Here is a 25,800-nt window from a genome sequence, read left to right on the forward strand (position 1 = left end):
CTAGCTTAGCTCATCTGAGCAGCCAGCCTGGGAACTGATCTTTGGTGGCAATATTCCCCAGATGTAGGAAAAAGTGCCCTAAAGGGCAGGGAACCCCGCTCAGGGCCAGGAACTTTCTAGACCAGTGATCCCCTTTAATCACCACAATTCCGTTCAGTGAATATGATCCCCATTTGACAGAGCCGGGGAACTGTCTCAAAAAGGTTTATCCATCACTTTTCATCCGTGATTTTTGGTTGCACAATATCCTGGCGTGTGGATATCTCTTAATTCAACTATTTTGTATTGATGGGTATTTAAATCGCAATTTTTACAAATAAATGTCTTCAGACATAAGTCTTTGCATCGTGTATTGTTCTAAGGCTGATTCCTACAAATGTAACTACTGAACGCTCTTCCCAGCGAGGCTTAGTTATTCACTAGAGGCCTAGTGCATGAAATTCGTGCACAGGTAGGGTCCCTAGGCCTGGCCAATGATCAGGGCCCAGCCGGAGCCTTTCTTTGTTCAGCCCCCTAGCGGTCAGCGCACATCACAGAAGGCGGTCAAACTCCCGGTCGGTGGAAATCCCGAGGGGACAATTTGCATATTAGCCTTTTATTATATAGGATTTGCCCTGCCCGCCAAGTGAGCTTCACCAGCAGAGCGCCTCCTCTTACCCTGGGCAGCTCTGACTACTGCTGTCCTTTTAAACCTCTTTGTTCGTTTCATGGGAAAAAGTAGCATTTCCTTATTCACACTCGCTTAATTACAACTGAAACCCCACCTTTTCCCCCTGGGTATTGGCCAACTGCAACTTCTAGAAACTATCTCCCTTTGCCCTTTCCATGAAGGAAAAGTAAAGGATGCTTGCTTGCTTGCTTGCTTGCACTCAGGACCCCATTTTCCTTTCGGAAGAACCTCCACTCTCCCTCTGGGGGGCACGCCTGCCCCTTTCCCCTCTCTACCCCCAGGTGCACCGCCTTTACCGTCCTCACTTCTAAGCTCCGAGGGACCCTCCTTTACCTCTATGACTTGTTTCCGAAGCCCATTTCTTCTGTGAATTACTTCTTCTACCTCTGTGATTTCCCAAATAAATGTTCTTATTTTTAAAAAAGTAAAAAATAAAATAAAATAAAATAAAGAAGAAGAACCTCATTGGTGCTTTCAACATCCTTAAACTTGTCGGCAGTGTGCCCAACATTTGCCCCACCAATATAGTGGCCCTTAGGCACCACGTTTAAATTTTATCCTATTCTTCGTTAATTTGCCAGTTTTTCAGAAAGCTTCAAAAATGTGGGCTCTTCACACATGTTCCCGGGCCAGCGTGGTAAGGATGCAGAGAGAAGACAATTTTGCCGTCATGCCCTTTACGTTGCAGTTCTGAAGCCAACCAGGTCATAGATTCATTGGGTGATGGGCGCTCTGAGCATATGCTCAACGTCTAAAACACTGTGTAGCCCTGGCCGGTTTGGCTCAGTGGATAGGGTGTCGGTCTGCGAACTGAAGGGTCCCGGGTTCGATTCCCGTCAAGGGCACATGCCTTGGTTGCAAACTCCTTCCTGGTCTGGGTCCTGGTCAGGGGCATGAGGGAGGCAAGCAATCAATGTGTGTGTGTGTCTCTCTCCCTCTCCCTTCCACTCTCTCTAAAAATCAATGGAAAAAATAACCTCAGATGAGGATTTAAGAAAACAGAATTTCAAGAAGGAAAGCATGAGAGTCATCAATGAGATCAGGTTAGAAGAGGACTGAGGGGCCATTAATAGACGTGGGAGTTCACATTTTTAAAAGGTAAAGAGAGAGGAAGGCCACTATAACCTGCAATTAGGAGGACCATTTGCTGATGCCCGAAACTGCTCTAACAGGGGACACAATCTCTCATTTGGTACTAAGGGGGGAAAAGCTGAAAACTAAACTGCCTCCTTAATTTGAAACAATAACAAACACTTCTTTAAAATCCTCACCAAGGATATTTTTCCGTTGATTTTTAGAGAGTGGAAGAGAGAGGGAAAGACAGAGAGAAATATCGATGTGAGAGAAACACATCAATTGGTTGCCTCCTGCACGAGCCCCGACCAGGGCCCAGGCTGGGAAAGAGCCTGCAACCGAGGTACATGCCCTAGATGGGAATCGAACCCGGGACCCTTGGGTCCACTGGCTGACGTTCTATCCACTGAGCCAAACCGGCTAGGGCAGTGGTCGGCAAACTGCGGCTCGAGAGCCACATGCGGCTCTGTTCACTAATGAGTTTGCCGACCACTTACCTAGACTCTCGATTCCAAAAATCACAGGCTGTTGTTGTTCCTTGTGATTAAGCCCCTATCCTAGTGGTCGGCAAACTCATTAGTCAACAGAGCGGCAAACCGCGGCTCACGAGCCACATGTGGCTCGCGAGCTGCAGTTTGCCGACCACTGGGCTAGTGCAAGAGACACATTTTTAAATGTAAGGGGTCACAGAATTTTAGAAATGGAAGGGTGCTTACTGATCATCTATGTGATCCATCTCCTCGTTTTATGGTTCTGGAAACTCCAGTAACAGGACGAGTTTCTAGGAAGACCCAGAGCCGGCCCAGAGCCACGAGGGTCCAATCCACGGAGCCCGTGAAGCCCCCCGGGTAACCCCGTGCTTCACGAGCAAAGACGGAAGGGCTGGTGCAGCAGGAAACACGTGGCATTGAACGTCGAGGCTTTATTTACAATGGGACTCAAACAGGATGTAGCCAAAGATCCTCCTCCTCCACGTCTTCTCAGCATGGGCTGTACTTCATCACCAAAACAGGAAAACATCCTTGGGCAGGGTGACTCCCTCCTCTGATGTGTCCCCTAAATCCCAAACAAGTCCCATTGCCCAGCCCTGAGCGGGGTGGCTGGGGGGACGCGGACTCGCAGCTGCGCCCCCTCCTGCCGCCTCTGGGGAGCGCATCCAGGGCAGCTTCAGGCTTTCACCTCGCTCATGGCCTCCATGAGGCGAGCGCTGTTGGTGACAGCTGTCGTCAGGAAAATGAACCTGTACCCTGGGGAGCCAAAAGCACCAGCCAGGTGAGTAAGAGCAGATCAGTGGCCCCCAACATGGGCCACGCGACATAGAACCCCTCCACATCCCGGGGCTGGATCCAAGAACCAGTTCACAGGCCCAGATACGTCGGTGCCACGCTCGGGGCACAGCGACTGGCCACGTCCTGGAACTGGGCTCCTAACTCTCCAGCCCACAGCAGGTGCTACCCAGAGGGTAGCAGAGAACCTTCCCGAGTCTGCCCTTTGCAGCCCAGGGCCCGTCCACGACCTGCTGTCACCCTTCCGTTCTCGCTCACCTTTCTCTCTGCCCAGGAACCGCAGGGCTGAGATCTCGGAGAAGGTGCAGCCCCCCAGGAACACCACCAGGATGAGGCGCAGGGACTCGCTGGGAGCCTTGTCGTCTTTGGTCCCCCCTGCGGAGAGCAGACCAGACTCGCTCTTTTTTTGTTTTGTTTGTTTAATCCTCACGTGAGGATATTTTCCCATTGATTTTTAGGGAGAGGGGAAGAGAGAGGGAAAAACTGAGAAAAACACACCGATTGGTTGCCTCCTACACAAGCCCCGACCAGGGCCCCGGCCAGGGAGGAGCCTACAACTGAGGTATGTGCCCTTGACCAGAATTGAACCGGGACCCTTGGGTCTGTAGGCCAACGCTCTATCCACTGAGCCAAACCAGCTAGGGCCAGACTCAGACCTTGCCTGGCACGCTGGCTACCAGGGACACGTCCAGCCACCTCGGGCCCGCCCAACCCACTGCCAAGACCACGCACCTGTGAAGGCCAGCTCGCTGCAGTTGAGCAGCCTCAGAACCTCGTCCAGGCCCTGCCAGCTCCTCCGCTCCAGCACCTGGGGGGGGGTCAGGAGAGTGAGTTTCAGGTCTAAGGCAGGATGGGCTTTATTATTTATTTTAAAAAATATTTTTACTGTTTTCAGAGAGGGAGGGAGAGGGAGAGAGAGAGAGAAACATCAATGATGAGAGAGAATCATTGATCGGCTGCCTTCTGCACGCCCCCTCCTGGGGACGGAGCCTGCAACCTGGGCGTGTGCCCTTGACCGGAATCAAACCCGGGACCCTTCCGTCCGCAGGCCGATGCGCTATCCACTGGGCCAAACTGGTTAGGGCCGTGGTCGGCAAACTGCGGCTTGCGAGCCACATGCGGCTCTTTGGCCCCTTGAGTGTGGCTCTTCCACAAAATACCACGGCCTGGGCGAGTCTATTTTGAAGAAGTGGCGTTAGAAGAAGTTTAAGTTTAAAAAATTTGGCTCTCAAAAGAAATTTCAATCGTTTTACTGTTGATATTTGGCTCTGTTGACTAATGAGTTTGCCGACCACTGGGCTAGGGCAACAGGATGGGATTTAGGAAAGGAAGGTCGAGGCGTCCCAACCATCCCATTTCTGGCTCGTTAGCAGGGCAGTCAAAACTTGGGACAGACCAGGGACCAGGAGAAAGCAGAGAGAGTGAGACACGCCTGGGAGCGAGGGTCACGTGTTCTCACCTGCTCAATGACGCGGCAGCTGAGGGGCACATAGGCGCCACTGAAGACGTACGCCATGTCGCGTGGCACCTTCAGATCGTACTCGCCATCCACACGCGGGATCTAGAGGGCAAAGCAAGTGACAGCTCAGCTCTCCAGTCGTTTACAGGGTCAGAGAGAAGTGGCAGGTCCCCAAGCATGCTTCTTCCTTCAATTAAAGGGAGAAGCAGCCACGGCCTGAAAAAAAGAGTCCCAACAAGATTCCGGCTGCTGGTCAGCGCCCACCCATTTTTGTGACTGAGCTCCCGCGCTCCCTGAGAGGTGCTGGGGGGAAGGGGCCCCCTCGCCGACGCCTCGGTGACGTGGGACGTGTCTGTCACTGAAGCAGCACTTTTAGCCCATCGCTGGCCTTGTCAGGCGCTTGTTACACGTTTCCTAACAGAATGAATCTGTGTGCCTTATCTCATTAGTACGTGCAGCCCGTGCTATCACGCTGTGAAAGATAGAATCTTGTTTTTGAATCCTCACCCGAGGATATTTTCCCATTGATTTTTTTTTAAAAAAATATATATTTTATTGATTTTGTACAGAGAGGAAGAGAGAGGGATAGAGAGTCAGAAACATCGATGAGAGAGAATCATCGATCAGCAGGCCGACGCTCTATCCACTGAGCCAAACCGGTTTCGGCCCATTGATTTTTTTAAAATATATTTTATTGATTTTTTACAGAGAGGAAGGGAGAGAGATAGTTAGAAACATCGATGGGAGAGAAACATCGATCAGCTGCCTCCTGCACGCCCCCTACTGGGGATATGCCCGCAACCAACGTACGTGCCCTTGACAGGAATCGAACCTGGGACCTTTCAGTCCGCAGGCTGACGCTCTATCCACTGAGCCAAACCGGTTTCGGCCCCATTGATTTTTAGAGAGAGTGGAAGGGAGGGGGAGAGAGAGAAGCATCCATGGGAGAGACACATTGATTGGTTGCCTCCCACACAATGCCTGACGCGGGCCGAGGAGAAGTCTGCAACCAGGTACGTGCCCTTAACCGGGAATAGAACCCGGGACCCTTCGGTCCGCAGGCCGACGCTCTCACCACTGGACCAAACCAGCTAGGGTGGTAGGATCTTGATAGAAACAAAAGCTGCAAAGGTTTTTGTGGACTCAAAGTACTCCACCAAGGACCGAACGGCACCCCCGTACCCCCGCTCATCCCTGCTCCACATACCAAATTCAGCTTCTTGCTGATGGCCCGAAAATTGCTCCTCTTGGCCAGAGAACTGAAGGCATCCGTGATCTTTCCTGGGGAAGAAATCGGGGCTGGGTTTTATCTCAGTCAATGGATTCATGAAACTGCCACATAGGATTCCATTCCGGAAATGACAGGCCCGCCTCTCATCAAGTAGCCGGACCCATCACATCTCTAAGCTGTTCATCCACAATTCCCTGGATCTCATGAGACCTTCACCACCCTCTCCCCACCCCTCTTCCTCCTCCTACAGGGTGCCAGCTCTCTACTAAACGCCACCTACAGGACAAACACGTAAATGTTTGTGGAGTCACAGTGACCTGGGGTCCAATGTGACTTCCTCTTTGAGGGATCTTAGACAAGTCACTTATCCTCTCAGCCTCAGTTTCCTCATCTGTAGAATGGAGGTAAAACTAACCTTTGTGAGGATTAAAGGAGAAACCGTATCTAAAGGGCTTAGCACGTGGTGAGTGTCCAATAACCGGGAACAGCTCCCCTAGCGGCAATGGCGGTAATGACAGTAACGGTAGGAATCGCACTGTGCTTCCTGCTCAGCTCTCTGCAGGGGTGCTGCCTGTGCAGAGAAGAGGAGGGGAAGGGTTCCCCGTGTTCCGTGCTCACCTGCAGCCTTGTCTGTCACCAGCTTGCTCACTTTACTCTCCACTGCAGTGAGGGTGTCCCCAGGGGCCTGCTCTGTCAGGAGCCCTGCCCGCCGCAGGTTGGAGAAGGTCAGCAGGTGCTCGGGGCCATAGCTCTGCAGGAAAGGCAGGTGAGTCTCTACTGAGCGCCCAGCAGGGGTCTAGCACTGCTTGGTGGCCTGGAGGCGAGGGCGGCAAGGGAGGCGAGGGCGGCAAGGGAGGCGAGGGATGGGAGGGATGCACAGTCTATGCCTTATGGAGCTCATTCTTGTTCATGTAAAAGGTTTTCTTATCAGAAATAACCAAACACCAAACCCAGAAGAAGAAAAGCATATGAAACTCTTAAAGCCCAGATAAAGCTACTGTTAGGAGGATGGCGGGGGAAGCTTCACAGATGAGATACGACGTGACAGAAAGACCTGGAAGGAAGCTTGTCAATGCCTCACAAGGTGCTAAAGTGAGGGAGAGTGGGGGCGAGAACTCAGCCCCTGGTCCAATAGCTGAATTGTTCAGTGTTCCTGGCACCGGCCACCACCGTGAGAAACGGGCGTGGGGAGGGTGTCTGCTGAAAGGTGACTATCCTGAGAACCTCTGAGAGGAAGGCCAGATGGAGACAGCTGGGGACAGGGACAGGAAAGGGACCGTTTCTTCTTTTGCCTCATTCAAAAATGTCCCATGAGCCCCAGCCGGTTTGGCTCAGTGGATAGAGCGTCAGCCCGCGGAATGAAAGGTCCCAGGCTCACTTCCGGTCAAGGGCACATGCCTGGGTTTCGGGCTCAATCCCCAGTAGGGGGCGTACAGGTGGCAGCCAATCAATGATTCTCTCTCATCATTGATGTTTCTATCTCTCTCTCCCTCCCCCTTTCCTCTCTGAAATCAATATAAATATATATATTTTTTAAAATGTCCAATGAGCCCCCTCCATAAAGTTCCCTCACAAAGACATTCTTTTGAAGCCCTGGCTGGGTAGCTATTGGTTAGTGTCATCCCGATACACCAAGGTTGTGGGTTCGATCCCGGTCAGGACACATACAAGAAGCAAGCAATGGATGCATAAATAAGCAAAACAAACAAATCTATGTTTCTCTGTCTTTCTCTCCCCACCTGCTCCCCCACTCCTCTCTTGCAAAAGTCAACACATTTAAGAAGACATTCTCTGGCCTTACCTGTAGATACTGTGTTTTCAGGGATCGGTAATCCTTGGGGATCAAACCTGAGGGTAAGGGAAGATAAGAAAGGTTCGTGAGCCAGCTAAGGTGTCCTAAAATATACAACCAAACCAACCAACCAACGCTCTTCCCCCAAGAAACCCTGAACCAGGAGGAATGATTCAGTAAAGGATGTTAACCTTGCACCCTACACAGAGGATCCTAAACTGACTCTCAGATTTAAGCCTGCTCACTGGAAGATAAAGGCTGGATCGGACAGGCCAGGAAGCACCCCGATCCCCAGGGACTGGGAAGGGACACTGACAGGAAAGCTGTGGTGGGAATGAGGTGGGAGGCAGCAGGAGGAGGAGGTGGGGCTTCCGGGCACCTCTCCCTGGCTCTGGGCCAGGACGACGGGGCCCCTCCCACAGATGCTGAGGAGCAGGAAGGGGTCACGTGGTTCCAAAGGCCAGTCTTCGATGGGGTTCTCCACTGAGATAAGGAGAAATGGGCTTCCAACCACCACAAAGGGGACTCAGAATCAGTAAAGCCCTTCTCCGGGGAGAGAGCACCCTTCAAGAATATTCAGGGGGAAGCCTTCAACAGGAAAAAGAAGCTGCCATTAAAGGTTGCAGAGTCGGGCTCTGGGAAATGTTTATGAGATTGGTTGGCTGTCCCTTCTTCCTGGATTGCATCTTTTTAAAAAATTTAATACTAGAGGCCCGGTGCACAAAATTTGTGCATGTGTAGGGTCCCTAGGCCTGGCTGGTGTTCAGGGCCCATCAGGTTCGCCGCCACCCAGCCTCCCTGCCTCCTCCTTCCCTCGCTCCCTCAGCGCCCGGCTGCTGCTGGTCACCTGCCATGTTCCACGCTGCCCCCTGGTGGTCAGCGCACGTCACAGTGAGCAATCAAACTCCCAGGCTCTGGGTCGAACTCCCGAGGGGACAATTTGCATATTAGCCTTTTATTATAAAAAATATTTTTATTGATTTCAGAAAAAGGAAAGGGAGAGAGGGATAGAAACATCAATGATGAGAAAGTATCGTATATCAGCTGCCTTCTGCATGCTCCACACTGGGGATCAAGCCCTCAACCCGGGTATGTGCCCTGACCGGGAATGGAACCATGACCTCCTGGTTCATAGGTCACAGCTCAACCACTGAGCCACACCAGCCAGCTGGACTGCATCTTTATTATGAAAACTTGTTGAAGGTAAGAGGCCTGCTGCAGCAAAGGGAGGTGCCACTCTGCTCTACGTGTTTGTGATCCTAGGATGTGACAGCCCTTGTTTGGGGGGTGAGGGGGGTCTGGATGTAGTCCTGCTTAGCATGGGGACACTAATTTACCCTATGACCTAGGGATGTTCACTCAAAAAAAAAAAAACTGCTTTATTTCTACAGAGGAAAGAATCCACAGAATTACAGGGAGCCCTAGCCGGTTTAGCTCAGTGGATAGAGCATCGACCTGCAGACTGAAGGGTCCCGGGTTCGATTCTGATCTAGGGCACATGCCTGGGTTGCAGCTTGATCCCCAGTAGGGGGTGTCCAGGAGGCAGCTGATCAATGACTCTCTCTCATCATTGATGTTTCTATCTCTCTCTCCCTCTCCCTTTCCTCTATGAAATCAATCCTATCTAATAAAAGAGTAATATGCAAATTGACCGACACTCCAACATACAAGATAGCCGCCACAAGATGGCCAGCAGGGGAGGGAGTTGGGAGGGACCAGGCCTGCAAGGGAGGGCAGTTGGGGGCAATCAGTTGGCAGGGGAGCAATTAGACATCAATCAGGCTGGCAGGGGAGTGGTTAGGGGTGATCAGGCTGGCAGGGGAGTGGTTAGGGGTGATCAGGCTGGCAGGGGAGTGGTTAGGGGTGATCAGGCTGGCAGGCAGAAGCGGTTAGGGGCAATCAGGAAGGCAGGCAGGCGAGCAATTGGGAGCCAGCAGTCCTGGATTGTGAGAGGGATGTCCGTCTGCCCGTTTAGGCCTGATCCAGGTAGGTAGGATCAGGCCTAAATGGGCAGTCGGACATCCCTGGAGGGGTCCCCCCCCCCGTGCACGAATTTCGTGCACCAGGCCTCTAGTAAAAAATATATTTTAAAAAATTAATCCTTCAAAATTACAGGGAAGTGTCCTGTCCGCTAGGACATTTATTCCTGTCGTTCACGATGATTTCTTCTATCCTATGGTACAGATCTGACCCGGTATCTCTGGTACCGGGGGCTCACCATTCTCGGTGATGGACAAGAGGCACATGAGGCGAAGGCTTTCTATAGGCGACACCTGCACAGGAAGAAAGAGCCAAGGAGGTTCAAGTTCCATAACACACGTTCTCCTCTCCTCTTCCTCCCGGAGGCCGACCCCGCGTCAGCACCGCCCCGCCGGCCGGGCAGCTGCCCACCTGCCGGTCGATGTGCTCCTCGATGTAGCTGGTGCTGTCCCGGATGCTGAAGCCCTCCAGCAGCGCTGCGAGTAACCAGAGGACAGCCTGTTACCGGGAGCAGCGCGGTGGCTGCCGTCCAGGCTAACGGGCTAACGGGCGTCTGTCTCCCCATCTCCTTCTCCATCCTGGGATAAGGGGCCCCCGGGCGTCTAACAGGAACCCGAGTTCCATGCAGCCAGCGTGGGCTGGGAAGAGCCAGAGCGCGGCTCTCCAGGGTGGGCGGGGCTGGGAGCCGGCCGGCCGGCAGTCACCATGCTCGGTCTTGATGAGCTCCTGGAAGTCCTGCTTGGTTTTCTTCTTCATGATGGACTCACAGGCCCCAATGTCTGCAGAGAGGACAAAGTGACCTGACACATTCCTGGTCCCAGAAGGACATCCCTTTATTGTCGCGAAGAATAAAGACCTCAAGGCAAAAGGCAGAAGCACTTCCCCTCACGAGACCAGGGGTGGGGAGCTGTTTTTCTGCCAAGGGCCATTTGGATATTTATTTTTATTTATTTACTTTGAAATATATTTTTATTGATTTCAGAGAGGAAGGGAGAGGGGGAGAGAGAGAGAGAGAGATAGAAACATCCTGCACACCCCCCACTGGTGATCGAGCCCCCAACCCGGGCATTGCCCTTGACCAGAATTGAACCTGGGACCCTTCGGTCCGCAGGCCAATGCTCTATCCACTGAGCCAAACCAGCTAGGGCCCATTTGGATATTTATAACATCATTTGCAGGCCATACAAAATTATCAACTTAAAAATTAGCCTGCTCTAGCCCTAGCTGGTTTCGCTCAGTGGATAGAGCGTGGCCTGCGGACTGAAGGGTCCCAGGTTCCATTGTGGTCAAGGGCACATGCCCGGGTTGTGGGCTCGATCCCCAGTAGGGGACATCCAGGAGGCAGCTCACCAATGATTCTCTCTCATCATTGATGCTTCTATCTCTCTCTCCCTCTGCCTTCCTCTCTAAAATCAATATATATATATTTTTAATTAGCCTGCTCTATTTGGTCAAACATTTAACTAACTCACCCCTAATGCCTGGGCAGGGCCAGATCAAATGATTTCACAGGCCTTATACGGCCAGCGGGCCGGATGTCCCCCACCCCGGCTTTAGTCCAAACAAGAGCAACATCTGCAAGTGAACAGGGATCCCCTCTCCGGAGGCAGATGTCCCCTCACATAACCCTCCCCAGCCCCCAGCCCCCAGCCCCCAGCCCCCAGCCCCCATCTCTCCAGCCCCCAGCCCCCAGCCCCCATCTCTCCAGCCCCCAGCCCCCAGGTCCCAGCCCCCATCTCTCCAGCCCCCAGCTCCCAGCCCCCAGCCCCCATCTCCCCAGCCTTCAGCCCCCATCTCCCCAGCCCCCAGCTCCCAGCCCCCATCTCCCCAGCCCCCAGCCCCCAGCCCCCAGCTCCCCAGCCCCCAGCCCCCATCTCCCCAGCCTCCAGCCTCCAGCCCCCATCTCCCCAGCCCCCAGCTCCCAGCCCCCAGCCCCCATCTCCCCAGCCCCCATCTCCCCAGCTCCCCAGCCCCCAGCGGAAACCTACGCAGACTCAGCAGGCGGTGCTCCTGCTTCAGCCCCTTCAGCTCCTGGGACACGAAGTTCTTCATCTGCTTGATGTCCATGCCTCTGCGGCGCTGCGGGCAAGTCCCAAGGTCACCACCACCCTCCCAAGGCCACCACCACGCTCCCTCAGTCCCCACCGACCCCGGAAACAGTCTGGGACCCTGTCCTAGTGTCAGAGCGCTGGCCGAGGGGCAGCAGCCCGGGGAAGCCGCTGAGGAAGGAGAACCGGGGGCCGGGGCTCGGAGCCTCACGTCGTACTGAGCCTGCAAGTTGCGGGCCTTCTGGCTGAGGAAGCCGAAGACGTTGGAGAAGTGCTCGTTCCGAATCTCATGGAACACCTGCGAGGGGACAGGACGGGAAGGACTTCTGTACGGGCCACGCCTGGTCCTTCCGTCCTCGTCAAGGTCACCATAGCACAGGAAGGGTGCTCAGCGGTTCCAGCAAGAGTAAGAGGAGCCCTGACCGGTGTGGCTCAGTGAATAGAGCGTCGGCCTGCGGACTGAAGGGTCCCAGGTTCGATTCCGGTCAAGGGCATGCACCTTGGTTGCGGGCACATCCCCAGTAGGGGGTGTGCAGGAGGCAGCTGATCTATGTTTCTCTCTCATTGATATTTCTAGCTCTCTATCCCTCTCCTTTCCTCTCTGTAAAAAATCAATAAAATATATTTAAAAAAAAAAAAAGAGTAAGAGGAGAGCTGAGCTGGCAGCAGGTGCAGTCGATGTCAATACCTGCTACGTGCCCTGGGGCACGCCTTTTTTTTCTTTTTTTAACTGTCTGTCTTTTTTAATCAATCAATCAATCAATCAATCAATTAATTAATTTAGATTTTTGTTAATTCTCTCTCGAGGATATTTTTCCATTGACTTTAGGAAGAGGGAAAGGAAGGAGGAGAGACAGAGAGAAACAACGATGTGAGAGAGACACCCTAACCCTCCTGCAGGTGGGGGATCAAGCCTGCAACCGAGGCATGTGCCCTTGACCGGAATCAAACCGGGGACCCTGCAGTCTGCAGGCTGACACTCTATCCCAGGCGTCCTCAAACTACGGCCCGCGGGCCACATGCGGGTGTTTTTGCCGTGTTGTTTTTTTACTTCAAAATAAGATATGGGCAGTGTGCATAGGAATTTGCTCATAGTTTTTTTTAAACTATAGTCTGGCCCTCCAACGGTCTGAGGGACAGTGAACTGGCCCCCTGTTCAAAAAGTTTGAGGACCCCTGCTCTATCCACTGCGCCAAACCGGCCAGGGCCTGGGGTATGCTCTTAACTGGTGGGGGACCCTCTGTCCTGTGGACTCAGCTTCCCCTCCCAGGGCGGTGCCCCCGCCGAGAGGGAGCTGAGCCCGGGGGAAGCCACTGCCAGCACCCACACCCGCACCTTGTCCTCGGCGTTGAGCAGCACCTTCAGGCTCTTCTCAGAGGATGTGACTTCTGGGCCAAAGTCGACGCTCCCTTGGAGAGCGAGGGGACAGCGATGAGGGTCTCCCACGAGGCCGCCCCTCCCAGCACTGCCATTAAAGGGCCTCCACACGATGTGAAGCCACCGTTCTCTCAGCGCCTGGGTCCCCCCTGCCAGCCCCTCCATCTCGCCAGGATGCCACTCACCACACTTGATGCGGAACGTGTCGTCCACCAGGCCCTCGTAAACCACCTGGGAGCACAGTGCCGTCACAAAGTCCACGTCTGCAACCCAGACCCCTGACCGTGAGGGCCCCCCGCCAGCCACAGCCTGCTGCCCGGGTCGCTCAGGATGAGCGCCAGTGCCTTCGCCAGACCCCCAACCACTGCTGCATGCACAGCCCCGCCTGAGGGTCCCGTCTGGGCCACCGCGTTTTCCACACTCCCGTTGCGTCTGGGTCCAGAGACAGAGGAGTGGCAGCATGAGTTACCTCTGTCCAGGAGGAAGATGTGGCCAATTTCTGGCTTCCGGCCTTTGGTCTCACCGTCCTCCTCCTCCTCCAGGTTCCTCCACAATTCATGTGACATCTGCCAGGGACCAAGACATTCTTTTTTTCCCCCACAAAAAAATTCTTAATTTTGTTTTGTTTTAATTATACTTTTAAAGACTATATATATTTTTTATTGATTTCTGAGAGAGGAAGGGAGAGGGAAAGAGAGAGAGAGAGAGAAACATCAATGATGAGAGAATCATTGATATGCTGCTTCCTGCACGCTCCCTACTGGGGATCGAGCCCGCAACCCGGGCATGTGCCCTGACTGGGAATTGAACAGTAACCTTCTGGTTCGATGGTCAACGACTGAGCCACAATTATACTTTTTTATTTTGAGATATTTATAGATTCACATGCAATTGTAAGAAATACAAGACATTCTTGTCCTGACCAGGTAGCTCAGTTGGCTAGAGCAGTGGTCGGCAAACTGCGGCTCGCGAGCCACATGAGGCTCGTGAGCCGCGGTTTGCTGCTCTGTTGACTAATGAGTTTGCCGACCACAAGGCTAGAGCATCGTCCCAATAATGCCAAGGTTGTGGGTTCAACCAATGAATGCATAAACCAGGGGAGTACCAAAAAGATGTTTCTCTTTCTCTCAAATCAACAAACTAAAAAAAAAAAAAAAAAGGAGAGCCCTGACCGGTTTGGCTCAGTGGATAGAGCATCGGCCTGCGGACTGAAGGGTCCCAGGTTCGATTCCGGTCAAGGGCATGTACCTTGGTTGCGGGCACATCCCCAGTAGGGAGTGTGCAGGAGGCAGCTGATTGATGTTTCTCTCTCATCAATGTTTCTAACTCTCTATCCCTCTCCCTTCCTCTCTGTAAAAAATCAGTAAAATATATTTAAAAAAAAGAGAGAGACATTCTTAATCTTGTGTCCAAGTCCCTCCTGTAGTCCATCTACAGAAGCCACCCCCTTCCTGTGGGACTTATTGAGGCAGATCTACAGTTGTGCCCCAATAAAAGGGGAGCTGATAATCAACAACATCACCTGCTCAGGCCCCATCTGTTCCTATCCCTCCCCGTCCATCCCCATTCCAAATATAAAGAGATTCAGGTGTGCTGCTCGGCCTGTGTGGCTCAGTGGTTGAGCGCCAATCTATAAACCAGAAGGTCACGGTTCGATTCCCATTCAGGGCACATGCCTGGGTTTCGGACATGATCCCCTGTGTGGGGCGTGCAGGGGGCAGCCGATCAATGACTCTCTCTCATCAATGAAGTTTCTATCTCTCTGCCTCTTCCTCTCTGAAATCAATAAAAATATACTTTAAACAAAAAGAGACTCAGGAATGCTGCCCAAGAGGCCCTAGCTTTTGTGTCTCTGTTAGCCACACCAGTTCCCGTCTCTGAGGACTATGTGGCAACAGTGAAAGCCAGGGAGAGAACACACCTCCTGTTACAGATGCCCCGGACGGTGGACAGTCCATGGGGGGGAGGACAGGGGGAACAGACCCTGCCCGCGCTCACCTTGGCGCACCTGCCAATCCCATAGCAGTGAGGAAAGGGGCCGTAGAGCGTGCTGAGGAGGTGCAAGGCCTGGGCCACAGTGTTGATCCAACGCTGGTCTCCTTCCTGCAGGGACCCCAGGGGCCACAAAGGTGGGGGTCAGCCCGACAGACCCATCAGGATGGTGCTAGCCCTCGAGCCCTGGGGCAGAGGCAGGGCGCGGGGAATGCTTGAAAGAGTTCATTTCGCCCTGACCGGTTTGGCTCAGTGGATAGAGCGTCGGCCTGCGGACTGAAAGGTCCCGGGTTCGATTCCGGTCAAGGGCATGTGCCTTGGTTGCGGGCACATCCCCGGTGGGAGGTGTGCAGGAGGCAGCTGATCGATGTTTCTCTCTCATCAATGTTTCTAACTATCTCTCTCCCTTCCTCTCTGTAAAAAATCAATAAAATATATTTTAGGGAAAAAAAAAAAAAGGAAACATTCATTTTGACTGGCCCCAAAGGACACAATCAGTGGCATTCAATCTCCCAATCACGCTCATGCATAATAAATGACGGGACTGCCCTAGCCAGTGTGGGTCAGTGGATAGAGCATCGGTCTGCAGACTGAAGGGTCCCCGGTTCGATTCTGGTCAAGGGCACATGCTTGTGTTTTGGGCTCGATCCCCAGTCGGGGCGTGCAGGAGGTAGCCGACCAATGATCTCGCTCATCATGGATGTTTCTATCTCTCTCTCCCTCTCCCTTCCTCTTTGAAATCAATAAAAATATATTTGATAAATAAATAAATAAGTAAGTAAGTAAATAAATAAAATGTTTTCTTAAAAATTACGGGACTTGGATGAAGGTGCATCAATATGGCTAGCCCACTGGACCCCCTGTTTGTCCCCAGCCGTTGATGCCAAGACCCCAGGGCCCCCGCCTTTACCAGGAAGTAGTCCCTGAAAAATTCAGGCAGCTCCATGCTCAGCAGATCCACATCCAGAGGCAGCAAAGAGAAGGCCCATTCGTCGCAGCTCACATCTGTGGGGACAGAGACCATCAGCCTCCCTGTAGAAGGCGCGTGCCTCCACCTTCTGGGGGAACGCCCACCGGTTGCCCGGAGACGTCTGAGCGAGACACAGCCTGGCCCCGAGGAGCTCAGAGGCTGGGAACAAAAGGAGACATGTGCACGACAGCCTGTCATACGACGTGAGAAGGGGTGTGTTTTCATTATAAGGGAACATTCATTTCTGATTCGGCAAATACCAGTGGAGTGGAAGACGCGTGCAGGCACTGGGGTACACAGTGGAGAAGAGAATGAATGGTGCCCTGTGTCCTGGGGAAACCCTTACAGTCTAGTGGGAGGGACACGCACAAGGCAGATCTAATTACAAAGAAGTAAACCATCCATGAGCACCAACATCTCAGGGTCTAACCTCACGCAGGGTGCCAGACAGACTTCCCTAAAGAAGTGACTTTTAGCTCTGACCGGTTTGGCTGAGTGGATAGAGCGTCGGCCTGCGGACTGAAAGGTCCCAGGTTCGATTCCGGTCAAGGGCATGTACCTTGGTTGCGGGCACATACCCAGTAGGGGGTGTACAGGAGGCAGCTGATCGATGTTTCTAGCTCTCTATCCCTCTCCCTTCCTCTCTGTAAAAAGTCAATAAAATATATTTTAAAAAAAGAAGCGACTTTTAGGCTGTGACTCTAAATAAGATGTGGGTGAAGCGTGTAGGCTGGGGAATATTCTGGGCAACAGGAAAACCACGTGTGACATCCCCATGGCTGGAGGGCAGTGAGTCAGGAGAAAGGAGTGGCACGTGACAGGCAAAGGGGCCGGGAAAGGACCAGGTGGCAGAGGCGGGAGGCTGCTGGGAGGATCCGGGCAGGGCGCCTGAGGGGGGTGCCGCCCCTGAGGGCGTGTTGCGTGGAGAGCGCCGTGAGGGATACACGGGGGAGGGAAGGCACGTTATTGGGAGGTAAGGGCAGAGCAGCTGGCGATGAGCAGCGATCAGCCCTCGCATCCTCTCCCACTGTCCCCCTACTTCCATTCTCAGGCACCTCTCAGCCCGCTGGGCCAGCAGGAATGAGACAGGAAGGGGTGGGGATGGGGGCGGGGGGTGGGAGGACACTATTCCTTCTGCACATGCGGCCCCTGTCCACTCTCTCATCTCCTCTCACCTCCATAGATCCCCTCTTCCTCCAGCACCATCTCACAGGCGTAAAACTGAAAGAGAAGAGGAAGCCGGTTAGCAAACACCGCTCCCCTCTTCTTTCCTTCCTTGGAGTTCCTCCAGGATCACTGACCAGGACAACACTTACTGACCCAGTCAGGGAACCCAGGCGCTTGGATCTAGAAAGTGCACCAGGCTTGGATCTAGAAAGCGACATGGCTCAGTGGTTGAGTGTCGACCTATGAACCAGAAGGTCACGGTTCGATTCCCGGTCAAGGGCACATGCTCAGGTTGTGGGCTAGATCCCCAGTGTGGGGCGTGCAGGAGGCAGCCGATCCATGATTCTCTCTCATCATTGATGTTTCTCTCTTTCTCTCCCTCCTCCTTCCTCTCTGAAATCAATAAATATATATTTTAAAAAAAGAAAAAGAAAGAAAGGGCACTGGAATCATGGAGCCTAACTCTTTGTTCCCTGGAAGAGCTTTGCAAAGAAGGCACCTCAGCTGTCACGGGAGGACCATGCAGAGGCCAGCTCTCACGTCCCACCATCTGTCGGGGCAGTTTGCTGACAGACCCCCTGCTAAACAATCAGGCCTACCCTAGTGAGACGGCAGCAGGTGGTCGCCATCACACATACTTGTTTTTCAGGGAGATGGAGCTGTAGGCCCCTGGCCCCTTCCCCGCCCCGAATCCTGTCCCGCCTTATGCCACCGCCATCAGGACCCAAACTCACCTTCTGAGGGCTGAAGATCACTTTGTATTTTCGCGTTCGGCCGGCCAACTTGTCAGCGTTGACGAGATCTACAGACAGGAGGAATGCAACCCAGAAGGCCATGGGCCCCGTGTCAGGGGAGAAGCAAGGGAGCAGCTATCCTTTTATTTACTTATTTTTATTTTTTTAAGTATATTTTTATTGATTTCAGAGAGAAAGGGAGAGGGAGAGAGAGATAGAAACATCAATGATGAGAGAGAATCATTGATCGGCTGCCTCCTGCACGCTCCCTACTGGGGATGGAGCCTGCAACCCGGGCATGTGCCCTGACCGGAATTGAACCTGGGATCCTGTTCAGTCTGCAGGCTGACGCTCTGTCCACTGAGCCAAACCGGCTAGGGCTCCTTTTATTTATTTATTTATTTTAAAGATTATTATTTTTTTTAATATACTTTATTGATTTTCTACAGAGAGGAACAGAGAGTTAGAAACATCAATGAGAGAGAAACATGGATCAGCTGCCTCCTGCACACCTCACACTGGGGATGTGCCCGCAACCCAGGTACATGCCCTTGACCGGAATCGAACCCGGGACCCTTCAGTCCGCAGGCCAACGCTCCATCCACTGAGCCAAACCGGCTAGGGCTCCTTTTATTTAAAAAATTCTTTATTGTTAGAAGTATTACATATGTTTCCTTCCTCGCCATTGACCTCTCCCCACCTGCTCCTGCCCCCAGCACAGGCCCTCACCTCCCTACTGTCTGTGTCCAAGGGAGCAGTTGTCCTCAACGTGGTATGGCCAACCCCAACATCTCTTTACTTATGAAAGGGTCCCTGTAGCCGAGGCCCTTAGATCTCACCACCCCTCCCAGGTCTCAGTGACACGGCGCACCACGGCATACTCACTGGCTATGTATCGCATGTTCTTGATGCGGGGTCTGACCAAGAAGCACAATCTATGGGAGAGAAAGGGAAAAACCTCAGGGAAGGAGAGTCATGAGGTTGGGGACAGACAGCACCACCTGAAGAAACTGAAACAACACCCCACTCTTTCACCATCAGCTCCTCTGGACTGGCTTACAGTTCCCAGCCTCGCCACGGCCGGGCCAGCTCTGACCACGGACTCCCCTAACCGACAGCAGGGACACTGTGCTTAGCAAATGACCCCTCTGGGGAATCCAGAGTTCCTGTTCTCCAATAATTCCCAATCTGTCAGGCGAAATAAGATGCACACATGTATAAAGTATCAAACACGTGTTTAAAAACAACACAAGCCGAAACCGGTTTGGCTCAGTGGATAGAGCATCGGCCTGCGGACTCAAGGGTCCCAGGTTCGATTCCGGTCAAGGGCATGTACCTTGGTTGCGGGCACATCCCCAGTGGGGGGTGTGCAAGAGGCAGCTGATCGATGTTTCTAACTCTCTATCCCTCTCTCTTCCTCTCTGTAAAAAATCAATAAAATATATTTTTTTAAAAAAAGCGGGACACGCACACAAAAAAACAACACAAGAAGTTGCCTGGCCAGTGTGGCTCAGTGGTTGAGCGTCGAACTAGGAGCCTGTAGGTCCCAGTTCGATTGCCGGTAAGGGCACATGCCTGGGATGCAGGCTCGATCCTCAGTGGGGGGCGTGCAGGAGGCAGACGATCCATGATTCTGTCTCATCATTGATGTTTCTATCTCTCTCTCCTCCCTTCATCTCTGAAATCAATAAAAATACATTTTTAAAAAATACAAGAAGGTATATAAAATGTTTTTCCAACTTGGATGTATTCTCCATGTACCCAGGAGAATTTTTCCTCTAAGTGAGGGTGTACATTACTTAAGATTGAAAAGTATTAAAAAGAAAAATAGCCAAAACCGGTTTGGTTCAGTGGATAGAGCTTCGGCCTGCGGACTGAAGGGTCCCAGGTTCGATTCCGGTCAGGGGCATGTCCTACCTGGTTCGGGCACATCCCCAGTGGAGGGTGTGCAGGAGGCAGCTGATGAATGTTTCTAACTCTCTGTCCCTCTCCCTTCCTCTCTGTAAAAAATCAATAAAATATATATTTTTTTAAATTAAAAGAAAAGAAAAGAAAAACAGCCCTGGCTGGTGTTGCTCGGTGGTTAGAGTGTCGGCCCAGGCACCGAAGCGTCTCAGGTTCAATTCCTGGTCAAGTGCATGTAGCCGGGTTGCCGGTTCAATCCCAGGCCCCGGTCAGGGCTCATGCAAGGAGGCAACCAATCAATGTGTCTCTCTCACATGGATGTTTCACTCTCTCTCTCCTCTGTCTCTCTCTCCCTCCCTCCCTCCTTTCCACTCTCTCTGAAAAAGCAATGGAAAAAATATCCTCGGGTAAGGATTAACTAAAAAAAAAGAGAGAGAAAAGAAAAGAAAAGAAAAACAAAAAGCAGACAACAGGCAGTGTGTGACAAACACTAAACACCCTGGAGATCCGGAGGAGGAAGGCTTCATGGAGGAGGTGGCGCTGGGGTCTGAAGGCGGGTGTGTTTCACAGGAGCAGTGAGGACAGGGGGGCAGAGTGAATGGGGCGGCCAGAAGGGGGATGCCACGTGCACGTAGCTGGGAAGCACGGGAAAGCACGTGTCCAGCGGAGGCTTGAGGGCCCCGTGAGAGACCAGCCTGCAAAGGCCACGTGAGGCCCAACTGAAGCTTCCCATGGGTTCCACGATGAGCAATCTGCACTTGACTCGGTAAGTAAGAGAAGACTTGATGGTTCTTGAGAAGAGCACGGTGGAAAAATGTATTTTAAAAATATATTTTTAGCCCTAACCGGTTTGGCTCAGTGCATAGAGCGTCGGCCTGCGGACTGAAGGGTCCCAGGTTCGATTCCCGTCAAGAGCATGTACCTTGGTTGCGGGCACATCCCCAGTAGGGGGTTGCAGGAGGCAGCTGATCGATGTTTCTCTCTCATCGATGTTTCTAACTCTCTCTCCCTCTCCCTTCCTCTCTGTAAAAAAATCAATAAAATATATTTAAAATATATATACATATTTTTTAGTGATTTCAGAGGAAGAGAGTGGGAGAGAGAGATATAGAAACATCAATGATGAGAGAGAATCACTCATCAGCTGCCTCCTGCCTCCTGCATGCCCTCTACTGGGGATCCAGCCCCAAACCCAGGCATGTGCCCTGACCGGGAATCGAACCCTGACCTCCTGGTTCATAGGTCGACGCTCAACCACTGAGCCACGCCAGCTGGGCAATGAAAATATTCTTGAAAGCTTCATCAATCTGGTTAGAGGTGGCAGACTGGACAAGAGAGAAGAGGACAAGGGAGTGAGCAACTGCAGAAAGGAAGACAGAATGAGGGGCTAAAGCATAACCTCGCACGAAGCTGTCAAAGAGCAGGGAGGGGGACCGTATCACAAGCGTTACGCTGCCAGATCTCAGCCACGGGCGCGTCGAGGGCAAAGTGCAGGGGCGTCCTCCCGCTGGGAGCCGAGCCGGGTGCCCCCAGACACTCACTGTTCACTGGAGCTCAGGACGGGTTTGTTCTCCACCTTGTACAGCTTGTCTACTTCGTGTTGCTGCCGAGAGAAGCCAACAAGACAAGGGACACAGGGTGCTTGGAGACCCAAAGCATGACACAAAAGCAGGGGGCTTGGGCTCCTATGCATGCTAATTGTGGGGATCAAACTGCCTCCCTGACAGCCATTCACTGAACCTTCCTCAAACTGTCCACAGAAAAACCAAAAATCAAACAATTCAAAAACAATAGACAATAGCATCCATTCCAACTACCCTCCATTTACCCTACAACGGTAGTCACACTTTAGTAATTTGTTCTGTTCATCAGAAGAAAAACTGGCCAGGCTGGCATGGCTCGGTGGTTGAACATCGACCTATGAACCAGGAGGTCAGGGTTCGATTCCCGGTCAGGACACATGTCCGGGTTGTGAGCTCAATCCCCAGTGAGGGGCGTGCAGGAGGCAGCTGATCAACGATTCTCTCACATCATTGATGTTTCTATCTCTCCCCTTCTCCCTTCCCCTCTCTGAAATCAATAAAAATATATTTAAAAAAAGAAAGAAAGCCAAAACCGGTTTGGCTCAGTGGATAGAGCGTCGGCCTGCGGACTGAAGGGCCCCGGGTTCGATTCCGGTCAAGGGCATGTGCCTTGGTTGCGGGCACATCCCCAGTGGGGGGTGTGCAGGAGGCAGTTGATTGATGTTTCTCTCTCATCGATGTTTCTGACCCTCTATCCCCCTCCCTTCCTCTCTGTAAAAAATCAATAAAATATATTTTAAGAAAAAAAAAGAAAGAAAGAAAAACTGTTTAGTGAGGAAAGAATCTGCCTGGAGGAAAGGGCAGGTACCTTGAGGATGGAGACGCTGGCGATTCGATCCAAAGGGCTCATGAGATCGGCCTCAATGAACAAGTCCTTTTTCCCTGGAAGCTGAAGACACACAGGACCCTGGGTCACTCCTCGGTCACACACGCTCCCTCCGCTGACAGCTCACACAGCCACGTGTCTACCAGGACCCCAGTCTCGGCCCTGGAAGGGCGCCAGACATCATCGACCCCGGCACCTGATTTACTGCTGACATCATATAAACAGTTGACATTTCCCTATCTACTCACCTATTTCGTCTTCTCATTTTCTGCACCAGCAGAAAAACAGTTCACCTTCTTTCTTAGGTTAACTCCTGGTCACTCCGCCCTCCTGCCGGCCTGTGGCCTTGTCCTGGGTCACCGCCCGCTTCCCCACCGCCTCCTCCACTCAGCCTCCCCACGACCCCGGTCTCCTGCTGGACGAAGCCAAGCAAAACCAAACCCCACCCACATCCCGCAACCCCGTGAACTGCCAAATCTCCCTCTGTTTTTTAATCCTCACCCGAGGATATTTTTTCACTGATTTTAGAGAGAGTGGAAGAGAGAGGGAAAGACAGAGAGAAATATTAATGTGAGAGAAACACGATTGGTTGCCTCCTGCACACGGCCCCAACCAGAGCCTGGGTCGAGGGGGAGCCCGCAAAACCGAGGTACGTGCCCTTAATGGGAATTGAACTTGGGACCCTTCGGTCTGCAGGCCGACGCTCTATCCACTGAGCCAAACCGGCTAGGGCCCAAATCTCTTCTTAAGTAGCGTTTTTCTTCTAATTACAAAAACTGCCTATGTTCAACACAGAAGAGTTAGCCCAGGGCAGTCCTCTCCCTAGGATTCCCCACTCACCCATCCCAGATCCCTGTCATCTGATTCCGGCATCATCACTCCTAACGCTCCCTCACCTGGCCAGGGGAAGGTGAGGTCACACTGAGTGGCAGGGGGGAGGGAAGTCATTGCAAGTTTCCTCTCAACTAGGCCTGGAAAGTGGGGGGTGGGAGGGGGGTGGCAGTGACTCAGTTAGAGGGTAATCCAGCAAAGAACAGGGACAGAGAAGAGGCTGAACCGTAAGATCAAAACCAGCAATTCAGCCCTAGCCGGTGTGGCTCAGTGGATAGAGCGTCGGCCTGCGGACTGAAAGGTCCCAGGTTCGATTCCAGTCAAGGGCATGTACCTTGGTTGCGGGCACATCCCCAGTAGGAGGTGTGCAGGAGGCAGCTGATCAATGTTTCTCTCTCATCTATGTTTCTAACTCTCTATCCCTCTCTCTTCCTCCCTGTAAAAATCAATAAAATATATATTTAAAAAAACACACAAAAAACAGCAATTCAGTTGGGCTGACGTATAAGGTACATAGAGGGCAGTGGTTTTCAGTCCGGATGTAGAGGAAGGGTGGAAAGCAAGACTGAAACAGTTGTTAGAGGGTCTGGAATTGATCCTCTATGGCACGGGGAGGGGGGGGGCGGTGCGGAGGGGGTTACTTTTGTTCACTGAAGCATCGTCTCAGCTGGGAATGTCAGGTAGATGAACCTGGGACTTATGGGTAAAATGGATTGGAGACAGGAGAAGCGGAGGCAAGCAGCCTGAGCATGTGGTAGTGAATGAGGACCTGGTTTCGACTGGTTGGCGGTGTGAACAAAAGAAGTTATTTACGAGTCACATGGAGCCCGGCTGGCGTGGCTCAGTGGTTGAGCATCAACCTATGAACCAGGAGGTGGAGGTTCGGTTCCCGGTCCGGGCACATGCCCAGATTCCGGGCTACCCAGGAGGCAGCCGTTCAATGATTCCCTCTCATCATTGATGTTTCTGTCTCTCTCTCCCTCTCCCTTCCTCTCTGAAATCAATAAAAATATACACTGAGTGGCCAGATTATTATGATCTTTGAACGCATAATAATCTGGCTACTCAGTGTAAGGCTAATATGCAAATTGTCCCCTCGATCAGGAGTTTGACCAGCAGGCAGGCCAGCCAACCGCCCATGTCCCCTCCCCCTGGCCAGGCTGGCCGGACCCCACCCATGCACGAATTCATGCACCGGGCCTCTAATACACACACACACACACACACACACACACACACACACACATATATATATATATATATATATATGAATATCTATCTCCTTCTCCCTTCTAGGAATATATCCTCAGAAAACCGAAACACTAATCAGAAAAAATGTATGCACCCCTGTGTTCATAGCAGCACAATTTACAATAGCTAAGATCTGGAAACAGCCCTAGTGCCATCAGTAGATGAATGGATAAAAAAGCCATGGTACATTTACACCATGGAATATATGCAGCTGTGAAAAAGAAGAATCTCTTACCCTCTGAGACGGCATGGAGGGACCTAGAGGGTATCACACTAAGTGAAATAAGTCAGTCGTCAGAGAAAGACAAGTATCACATGATCTCACTCATATGTGGAATCTAATTAACAAAATACACTGATGAACGGAGTGGATCCAGAGACATGGAAGCATGGAACAGAGGGCGGAATCTCTGAGGGAAGGCAGGGGAGGGAGGTTAGGGGGGAGGTAATCAACCAAAGACCTTGTATGCAGAGATGCATAACCCATGGTCACAGACAGTGGGGTGGTGAGTGCCTGGGGCAGTGGGCAGGGGTGGGCTGGAGGAGGTCTATGGGGGAAGGAAAGGGGGCATATGTAATACTTTCAACAATAAAGATTAAAAAAAAAAAAGAACTGCTTCATGCCACAGATGGGGAAAAATTCTTGCCTATTGTGTAACTTCTGATCACTCTCTTCCCTGAACACGCCTCCTCCTTCCCTGGTTCCTCCACCTTGCTCCTACCAATCACCTGCCGGGAACCTGGTCTCCCATCTCCAAGGAAAATAGGCTTATTCTTCACATTCCGGCTCCTTGAAACGCCTAGATCACTCCAGCTAGAAATGACTGCTTACTCTGATCGCTTCACGCACCCTTGCTGTCACTCGTTCGCCACATGATACCCCGTGTGGGGGGTGGTTTGCGTGTCATACGTCTCCTCCTGGAGTGTGAGCGCCCTAATAACAAAGATGTCTTTAACCACCTTCCCATCCCAGTGATGCCTGGCCCTAGGGTGTCTCCCCTGCCTGCATGGAAAAAAAATGGTTTCCATGAACTCTCTGCCCAGGTGCCAGGCAGCGGTTACTGCCCTCTGGTTTTCCTTCCCGAGGGCTTCATTTTGGGCCTGCCCCAGAAGCTCCGAGGACAATGCCAGAGACCAAGAACAGGCTCCAAGGGATTCCAAAGAACTGTGTGTCCGGTGAGTGCAGCCAGGGGCCCGGCGTGGCGGGCACTGACCTGCTCCAGCAGATAGATGAGCTGGTCTCGGGCCAGCCTCTTGAGCATGGAGAAGTCGGGCAGCTCGGGGGCGTCCGGCCGGTTGGGGAAAGCCATGGCCGCCGTCACCGGAGCCGCGCGGGGTGCACGAAGAGGGTCGCCCTCCGCTCTCCGAAGGCCGGCAGCAGCCCGGGGTAAGCGCAGGGGGTGGCTCCCTTCAGGGCTGGGCACGGAAGGGGCCCTCACTCTTCAGCGGCGCTCGAGGAATGAATGGCCACCTCCCGGCCAGACAGCGGCAGCCTCGGGATGCCCTCGCCTCAGGCCTTGCAGCCCCCCCACCCTCAACCCCACCCCCCAAGTCCCGACCCGGCCCTCCCGGCTCCACTTCGCCGGGGAGCAGGACTCCGGGCTTCCCTGCGGCAGAGAGAACA

At 52.6% G+C, this 25,800-nt stretch overlaps 1 protein-coding gene across 2 annotated transcripts; it reads right to left on the reverse strand.

Annotated features, from left to right (window-relative positions):
* Positions 1-2,421: 2,421 nt before the first annotated feature.
* On the reverse strand, positions 2,422-25,709 carry VPS33B (VPS33B late endosome and lysosome associated). 2 transcript variants are annotated; one of them, XM_079764094.1, is made up of 23 exons: positions 25,391-25,709; positions 22,077-22,157; positions 21,227-21,288; positions 18,666-18,715; positions 17,781-17,848; positions 17,055-17,100; positions 15,820-15,914; positions 14,916-15,020; positions 13,387-13,483; positions 13,103-13,180; positions 12,876-12,949; positions 11,752-11,838; positions 11,481-11,571; positions 10,197-10,271; positions 9,904-9,968; positions 9,731-9,785; positions 7,522-7,568; positions 6,339-6,471; positions 5,697-5,770; positions 4,490-4,591; positions 3,763-3,838; positions 3,289-3,405; positions 2,423-2,991 (listed from the first exon to the last, which is right to left on the reverse strand). In XM_079764094.1, exons 1-23 carry the CDS (start codon positions 25,484-25,486, stop codon positions 2,912-2,914), a joined length of 1,854 nt encoding a protein of 617 aa, XP_079620220.1. In that variant the 5' UTR covers positions 25,487-25,709; the 3' UTR covers positions 2,423-2,911. The 2 variants fall into 2 exon arrangements, with proteins under 2 accessions (XP_079620221.1, XP_079620220.1); XM_079764095.1 differs by lacking the exons at positions 21,227-21,288; positions 22,077-22,157; positions 25,391-25,709 and adding an exon at positions 21,085-21,203 and having other exon boundaries at positions 2,422-2,991.
* Between the last annotated feature and the right edge of the window lie 91 nt (positions 25,710-25,800).

The sequence above is a fragment of the Cnephaeus nilssonii genome (genome assembly GCF_951640355.1).
Source record: "Cnephaeus nilssonii genome assembly, chromosome: 24".
Lineage (NCBI taxonomy): Eukaryota > Metazoa > Chordata > Mammalia > Chiroptera > Vespertilionidae > Cnephaeus > Cnephaeus nilssonii.

Bases quoted from the DNA above. Each gene is read 5' to 3' on its own strand.
- VPS33B (XM_079764094.1), bottom strand. From the start codon at position 25,486: ATGGCTTTCCCCAACCGGCCGGACGCCCCCGAGCTGCCCGACTTCTCC. The intron at 7,569-9,730 runs GTGAGCCCCCGG...CCTTACCCTCAG, and splicing joins CTTGTCCATCACCGAGAATG to GTTTGATCCCCAAGGATTAC. The intron at 2,992-3,288 runs GTGAGCGAGAAC...TTGGCTCCCCAG, and splicing joins GTTCCTGGGCAGAGAGAAAG to GGTACAGGTTCATTTTCCTG.